Consider the following 8,737-nt stretch of genomic DNA (forward strand, 5'->3'; position numbering starts at 1 on the left):
AAAAATTAGTGATGAATATAGCCACCTTTCTTTATGATGACACTCAGCAGCCTTCCATCCATAGATTCTGTCAGTTGCTTGATCTGTTTTCGATCAACATTGCGTGCAGCAGCCACCACAGCCTCCCAGACACTGTTCCTAGAGGTGTACTGTTTTCCCTCCCTGTAGATCTCACATTTTATGATGGACCACAGGTTCTCTATGGGGTTCAGATCAGGTGAACAAGGGGGCCAAGTCATTATTTTTTCTTCTTTTAGACCTTTACTGGCCAGCCATGCTGTGGAGTAGTTGGATGCATGTGATGGAGCATTGTCCTGAATGAAAATCATGTTTTTCTTGAACGATACCGACTTCTTCCTGTACCACTGCTTGAAGAAGTTGTCTTCCAGAAACTGGCAGTAGGTCTGGGAGTTGAGCTTCACTCCATCCTCAACACGAAAAGGTCCCACAAGTTCATCTTTGATGATACCAGCCCATACCAGTACCCCACCTCCACCTTGCTGGTGTCTGAGTCGGAGTGGAGCTCTCTGCCCTTTACTGATCCAGCCTCTGGCCCATCCATCTGGCCCATCAAGAGTCACTCTCATTTCATCAGTCCATAAAACCTTTGAAAAATCAGTCTTAAGATATTTCTTGGCCCATTCTTGACGTTTTATCTTATGTTTCTTGTTCAAAGGTGGTAGTTTTTCAGCCTTCCTTACCTTGGCCATGTCCCTGAGTATCGCACACCTTGTGCTTTTTGATACTCCAGTAACGTTGCAGCTCTGATATATGGCAAAACTGGTGGCGAATGGCATCTTGGCAGCTTCATGCTTGATTTTCCTCAATTCATGGGCAGTTATTTTGCGCCTTTTTTGGCCAACACGCTTCTTGCGACCATGTTGGCTATTTGCCATGAAACGCTTGATTGTTCGGTGATCACGCTTCAAAAGTTTGGAAATTTCAAGACTGCTGCCTCCCTCTGCAAGACATCTCACAATTTTGGACTTTTCAGAGCCCGTCAAATCTCTCTTCTGACCCATTTTGCCAAAGGAAAGGAAGTTGCCTAATAATTAAGCACACCTTATATAGGGTGTTGATGTCATTAGACAACACCCCTCCTCATTACAGAGATGCACATCACCAGTTTTACTTAATTGGTAGTTGGCTCTCAAGCCTATGCAGCTTGGAGTAGGACAACATGTATAAAAAGTATCATGTGATCAAAATACTCATTTGCCTAATAATTCTGCACACAGTGTACATGACAAACATCCCATACACATATGAAATAAAAGCAACGCTTACTCACCTCGTTCCCATTCTCCCCGGCTCTCTGCTCCAGTCTCTAATGTACTGACTCTCCACACAGCAGAGGTAATGACATCATTGTGCCTGCTGTTGTAAGGTGCCCCAGCGAGGTAGTCGTGGGCGAGCTGTAGCTCCCTCTCGCTATGGCACCCTACAGACAATACGTGTCCTCCCTCTGGTGTGTGGCTGTGTATGTAGTGCTCTTCACTTACTTCAAGCCATCTGATCGCGGCTGTCTCCAGGCAATTTTCTTCTGGGACCAGGGCAGCAATAATTTCAGAGGACACGAGGTTCTTAACCAGAACTTGGACTTTACTTGGGGAAGAGGAATATATACAATATTTACAGTCAGATATAATGGATAAGGCCCGACAGGCAATCATCTCTCTCACAGGCGCTGTTAACTGCTTCAGCCCTGGTTCCCTCTTTAAGCGGAGCATCTCTGTGGCTATAATTCCTGGCCCAAGAGACTCCTCTGTATTGACAGTGACCGGATCCGATATCTCTCCCCCACGTCTTAGCTTGGAGTCCTATTTAGCTTCCTCTGCTTCCTGCAGACTAGAAGTGCCCCGTGTCCTCACTACGCTTTGATGAGTTTCTCCGGCGAGCGAACAGGACTCGTGCTCTTGTGTGGGGAGAATTGCGCACTGGGATCTCACTGTCTGAGGGTTCGGAACTCCCGTCTACCCTAGCAGCCACTATAGTCAGGCTGTCTGATCAACTTGAGGTCTCAACTCGTACACAAGAATCACTTCCTGATTCTGGAAACTTAAACAGAGACTTTCCGAATATGCCCACCCTCAGTGAGCTGTCATCACAGAACTTTAACCCATCACTGTCTATAACTTTGCTGGCAGACTCAACCTGACATCTGCACCCAGAACAGTGGCATCTTGTGGCTGTTTTCAGGTACTACAGCCTAGAAGGAATTATACCAGGAACAAGCTCTATATCTCTCTAGGCTTGCTAAGGGCAGAAAGTTCCCCCTCTACTCTACTAACTGGACTGCTAAAGCTAACCCCCTTAGCTTGGTCTACCCCAGTTAGGGAGGTCTGACCTCAGGGACACTTCCTTTAACTATCTCAGTACCAAAGGAAGGCTACGCCCTTCCCCACTATTACACTGTCTCAGTCGCATACGCTGATTGGTGGAAGAAGGAGCCGGTGGCTCCGTCATCCACCAATGTATTCACTGCTGTCAGCATCCTCAGGATGTGGACAGCGGTGCCATCGAGACGTGAGTGGCGGAGGATGGGTGCAGCGGACGAGGGCATGGTGTGGCTCTTGAGGGAATGTTTTCAACCCTGATGTCTTTACCCTCAACAGGTCTGTACACCCTAAACTTGTTCATCACCATTATGGACCTCCCTTCCATACTGTACTCGGTGATCCATGTCTTCATGTATGACAATACAATTCTTGTGCTCCCAATACTTAATAAGCATAGATATTATGTACATTATATACTATAGTTCCTAATTTAAAGGGGTTTAGGTGACATGTTTGGAACATGATTTTATGGCACTTACTAATATATAAATATGGGTTCTCCTGTTCTATAGTACCGCCTTTCTCACAGACAATTTTACTAGTCCTCTAGTGATAATCTTCTGCTGATAGAAGAGTGAGTGTATAAAAACTACAGCAAGCAGCCCAGTAAGTGACACATCATTGGAATAAGGGGCTGTCTACATTAGATTAGGTGGCAAAAATCTGATGACAAATTCCCTTTAAGCTTGGACCAAATTGTTATGTATTATAGGTATGTTATTTTTAGTTCTGTAAAACTCTGTAGTTCTGTAAAAAACCAAGGTATAAAAAACAAAAAAAATAATTGTTATACCTTGAGAAAGGCGCCGGTCTGGCGCAAAAACGCATTGGTATTAATAAAAACCGTTTTGAAATCCCAAGGCTCTTAATTCCTGCAGCGCAGCCCGCCTAAACGTGCCAGCTTCAATTTTTTGCCATTTGCCATCTAGAAGATCCCTTTCCTCCAGCCACGGGGCAGCAGCAGCTATTCATGCATTTATAGGTGTTATGCCTTTGCACACAACACCGATTATACCTATCACTTGCTAGACGATATTGCCATATTTTGTGTCCGCTTCTGTCCCTCTCCAGAGCTTCTCACTTACTATTAATACGCTCCATAGACTAAGAAAAACAGAGGACACATTTCCATCTTTCTAATAAATACTGTTAGTACCAGGAAATCAGATCTGAGGATTTAATTTTTGGGTCTTGAATATAGAAGGCAGTACGAAGGTGGAAATCACTTAACACAATAGTAAAAAAAACTGTTGTGGAATGAACATCTATAGGTCATATTGCAGAAGGATTCCTGAAGCAAATCTCCCTTTATCTCTCTCTCCCTTTTTATCTCTCGCCCTCTTTATCGCTCTCCCCCACTTTATCTGTCTCCCCCTCTTTATCTCTCTTTCCCCCTCTTTATCTCTCTCCCCCACTTTATCTGCCTCCCCCTCTTTATCTGTCTCCCTCTCTCTATATCACTCTCTTTATATCTCACTCCCTCTTTATCTCTCTCTTTCCCTATTTATCTCTCTCTCCCTCTTCATCTCTCACGTTTTACTTCTCTCTCTCCCTTTTTATCTCTCTTTCCCTTTAGCGCTCTCTTCCACTTTATCTCTTACGTTATCTCTCTCCCTCTTTATCTCTCTCTCACTCTTTATCTCTCTCTAACTCTTTACCTCTCTCAGTCCCTCTTTCTCTTTCTCTCTCTCTCCCTCTTTATCTCTCTCTTTCTCTCTCCCTCTTTATCTCTCTCCCTTTTTATCTCTCCCTCCCTCTTTATGTCTCTCCTTTATCTCTCTCCCTCTTTATCTCTCACTCCATCCTTATGTCTCTCCTTTATCTCTCTCCCTCTTTATCTCTCTCTTTCTCTCTCCCTCTTTATCTCTCTCCCTTTTTATCTCTCCCTCCCTCTTTATGTCTCTCCTTTATCTCTCTCCCTCTTTATCTCTCACTCCATCCTTATGTCTCTCCTTTATCTCTCTCCCTCTTTATCCCTCGCCCTCTGTAACGGGTCTGGGAGGCGGAACCTCTGAGCAACTATACAAGGGGGCGGTCCTTGTAAGGAAGCGGGTGGCTCCCAGGGAAGACGGGCAGGTAATCACGGCAAGTGACAGGGACAGTCTCTGGGTAGAAGGGCAGGTAGTCACGGAAAGTGACAGGGACAGTCTCTGGGTAGAAGGGCAGGTAGTCACGGCAAGTGACAGGGACAGTCACTGGGTAGAAGGACGGGTACTCACGGCAAGTGACAGGGACAGTCTCTGGACAGGCAGGTGGTCACGGCTAGTGACGGCAGAGCCTCCAGGTAGGCTAGCAAGCAGGTAGCAGGTGAGCGCTCCTAGGTGAGCAGGCGAGAGTCTCTGGACAGGCAGGTGGTCACGGCAAGTGACGGCGGAGCCTCCAGGTATGCTAGCAGGCAGGTAGCAGATGAGCGCTCCCAGGTGAGCAGACAAGAGTCTCTGGACAGGCAGGTGGTCACGGCAAGTGACGGCGGAGCCTCCAGGTAGGCTAGCAGGCAGGTAGCAGATGAGCGCTCCCAGGTGAGCAGACAAGAGTCTCTGGACTGGCAGGTGGTCACGGCAAGTGACGGCGGAGCCTCCAGGTAGGCTAGCAGGCAGGCAGCAGATGGGCGCTCCCAGGTGAGCGGGCAGGCTGGTCCATAGACAGACTGGCAGGTGTCGGAAGGCAGACCGTCGGACCGCAGGCTTGCAAGCAGGTAAACGGATATCTGGCAGGTATCAAGCAGGAATCAGACAGGTGACTGGCAGGTAACAGGCAGGAATCTGACAGGTGACTGGCAGGAATCTGACAGGTGACTGGCAGGTAACTGGAAACGGGACCTGAGGGCTGAAGCAGAGTGAAGGCTTTGCAACAACATTGCTCGGGCACCTCCATTTTGGAGGAGGTGCCTTATATATGGTGAAGTACTCCGGCCATTGGCCGGGGACTCCTTAGGACGACGCGCGCGGCCCCTTTAAGAGAGGGGGAGCGCGCGCGCGCCCTAAGCACCGTGGCCGGGAAGCAGCGCGCGCTGCCAGCAGAGCGGGAGGAAGACGCCGGGCACAGAGCGGAGAGGTGAGGGGAACAGCGTCCCTGCCTAGCAGGAGGCAGGGACGCCGACGCTACACCCTCTTTATCTCTCTCTCCCTCTTTATCTCTCCCTCCCTCTTTATGTCTCTCCTTTATCTCTCTCCCTCTTTATGTCTCGCCTTTATCTCTCGCACTCTTTATCTCTCCCCCTCCTTATCCCTCGCACTCTTTATCTCTCTCTCCCTCTTTATCTCTCACTTTTTACCTCTCTCTCCCTTTTTATCTCTTACTCCTTCTTTATCACTCTCCCACTTTATCTCTATCTCCCTCTTTATCTCTCTCCCTCTTTATTTCTCTTTCCAATTTATTTCTCTCTCCCTCTTTATCGCGCTCTCACTGTCACGGATGTGTTTTGTGGAACCACTGTGCCACAGACCCCGGAGAGCCTGGAGGGGCATGACTGAGCGAGCACCAGACTGTTCACTAGAGCCTCTGATGGTGAGGTTATACTTGGCTCCCGATGAACGCCAGGTGCCACTCCAGGACAGACCAACGGCCACGCAGCAGCCGGACCCAGTAGGACAGACTGGATGGAGCAACAGGCTGAGTTTGCATCTGAGTGCAGCAGGCAGAGTTTGCATCTGAGTGCAGCAGACAGAGTTTGCATCTGAGTGCAGCAGGCAGTATTTGCATCAAAGTGCAGCAGGCAGATTTTGCACCAGTGTGCAGCAGGCAGGATCTGCACCAGAGTGCAGCAGGGAGGATCTGCAGCAGGCAGGATCTGCACCAGAGTGCAGCAAGGACTGGTACGCAACCTTAACAACTTAGACTGCAGAACGGGAAGGTTGCTCAGGCACCTCCCCAGTGGGGAGGAAGCAATATATACATAATGCCCGACAGCCATTGGCTGAAGAGGAAATAGCGAGTGCACGCGCTGGCCCTTTAAGAGGGCGGGAGCGTGCGTGCCCTAAGGACATGGCTGGAAGCCCTGCTAGAAGCAGGCAGAGCATAGGGAAGGGAAGTGTAGCGCCCCGAGGGTTCGGTCGCTACAGGGGTATTGCACCTCAACCAGAGGTGTGATATCCCACTCCCGGGTAAGGATGGTGTGTGGACCGGGACTCAGTTAGCTGCATGCATCACATACACCCCATTTCCGGGGGACAGCTCAACGGTGCTCCCATTAGTACAGTAATGCAGGCACGACAGAACATGTCCCTGGCTGGAGTGGGGAGGGGGGAGGAAAACCCAGTGATGTAGGAGCAGGAGGGGACGGTTTCTGGGCATAGGTAGGAGCCCATTGGTTGCAAGTCACCTGGGCTCATACACAGAGAGGGAGGTATATAAGGTGGGCACCATCTTAGATCAGTGTTCAGTCTGAGAGAGGAAGTGACAGAGCAGGGCCTCTGTGGAGCTCTGCTCCGGAGGTGGGCCTAGCCTGTGAGGCCCAGCCAGCACTGAAAGAGAAGAAGTCAGTGCAGAGAGTTGGAGAAGAGAAGGAGTTCAGCCAGAGAGGGCTGACAGGGAGCTGTGGCTCAGTCTAGGCCTAGCTCCACGAGGCAGGCCTGGAGTGGAGGCCAGAGCCAGAGGAGAGGAACAGAAACAGAAAGGAAAGTAAGAAGGAACAGAACACCAAGAGAGGCCCAGAGACACGAATGCAGAAGGAACCCTAAGGACCCAGGAGATTGCGGGTGACGGGTTGGCAGAACAGGGTACCGGATCCCAAGTTGGTGGAGGCGACTAATCCTCAGCCAAGGACCGACGGTCGTGACCATTTACTGGTGCGACCCCTCACTACACCTACTAGAAAGGCACACCACATAGGGTCAGGGAAGTGGACACCCAGCCTCCCAAGAGAAGACCCAAGGCAGCTGGACAAAAGTAGTGTCACTGGTGGGGCACGGCTGACGAAAGGATAGAAGGGAGTCCTGTGCCACACTCCGGAATTACCTGGGGGTTGATCGAGCCCCCTGCCTGGTGGACGCAGCACGGCTCGGGCGGTCCTATCTGTGCACAAGTGACCTGGATGAGAACTGTGAGTAAAGAACTTGAACTGCAACACCTTGTCTTTGTGCTTTCTCACCGCATACAGCACTACTAGTGCTGGGACGCCCGCACCATCACCCCCACCGTCTACTACACTGCCCTGGGGCTGCACTCTTCCCGTGGGGAGTTACACTACCTCAGCTGCATACACCATCAGCCCCAGCTATCTGCCTTGCAGCGGCGGTTCGCACTGACCGCAATCCACGGGTGGCGTAGTCAGACAATTAACCTAAAACCTTACAAATAGACTGCCACTGGTTTGACCACCCTGAGCTACGGGACCGGGTCGCCGCCACGGTGACTACAACCCCCAGCGTCCCACGAAAGGCCCTTTTCCGGGTTCCCCACGCGGCCAAGGGGGCACGTCAGAAGCACCGACCACGGGTGAATGAAGTGACATGCCGGAGACCCTGCCTGTCAGCAGGGATCCAGTGTGGTGCTAACAGTACCCCCACCTTTACGCCCCCTCCTCTTCAGGCCATCAAGGAAGTTCTGGAGGAGAATCGGAGCGTGAATGTTCTTCTTAGGCTCCCAGGATCTCTCTTTGGGACCAAATCCCCTTCAGCCGACAAGGTCTTGTCTCTCACCTTCTTCATGGCCAAGATGTTCTCCACCTCAAAAACATCATCCGAGGTGGTTGGCGCGGTGTGGTACTGGGAGCCCTGAAGAAGGGGCTCAGGATGACCGGCTTCAGCAGAGATACATGAAAAGAATTTGGAATCCGTAATGAAGGAGGTAACTTCAGTTTATAGGAGATCTCGTTGATCTGCTTCAGCACTTCGAAAGTCCCGATTAAACGAGTACCCAACTTGTAAGAGGGAACCTTCAGTCGGACGTATCTGGACGAGAGTCATACATTGTCGCCAGGACGAAAGCATGGAGGGTCCAGGCGCCTTTTGTCTGCAATGTCTCTTCATACAGGCGGAGGATGCTTCTAGAGTGGCTTTGGTGTCCTCCCACAACTTTACAAAATCCTTGGAGAGGACATCTGCCGCAGGAACATCAGAAGGAACCGTCACCGGGAGGTGAACCTCGGTTTGCCAACCATACACAATGTAGAAAGGAGACTCTCCCGAGACTTCACCAACGTGATTGTTGTACGAGAACTCATCCCAGGGAAGTAATTTCACCCAATCATTGTGGTGGGCATTGACAAAGTGTCACAGGTAGTTGCCCAGGACCTGGTTGACATGCTCCACTTGCCCATTGGACTGAGGGTAATAGGCCGAAGAGAAGTCCAAAACAATATCCAGATGTTTACAGAGAGCTCGCCAGAATCTGGAAGTGAGCTGCAAACCTCGATCGGACACAATGTGACGAGGAAATCCATGCAGGCGGAAGATATG

The 8,737-nt window shown here is 50.3% G+C and overlaps 1 protein-coding gene across 1 annotated transcript in view; it reads right to left on the reverse strand.

The window, feature by feature from the left end:
• The window catches only part of LOC141155601 (class I histocompatibility antigen, Gogo-B*0103 alpha chain-like), a 37,562-nt gene extending 29,060 nt beyond the window's left edge, over positions 1–8,502 (reverse strand). Inside the window, exons 1-3 of the mRNA XM_073642469.1 lie at positions 8,411–8,502; positions 8,095–8,230; positions 7,979–8,053 (exon numbers count right to left, since the gene is read on the reverse strand). Of these exons, the coding sequence (XP_073498570.1) occupies positions 7,979–8,053; positions 8,095–8,230; positions 8,411–8,502 (303 nt within the window). The remainder of the gene's footprint in view (positions 1–7,978; positions 8,054–8,094; positions 8,231–8,410) is intronic.
• Between the last annotated feature and the right edge of the window lie 235 nt (positions 8,503–8,737).

Source organism: Phyllobates terribilis, unplaced genomic scaffold (genome assembly GCF_046119375.1).
Source record: "Phyllobates terribilis strain yellow unplaced genomic scaffold, ASM4611937v1 Scaffold_7__3_contigs__length_470593459, whole genome shotgun sequence".
Classification (NCBI taxonomy): Eukaryota; Metazoa; Chordata; class Amphibia; order Anura; family Dendrobatidae; genus Phyllobates; species Phyllobates terribilis.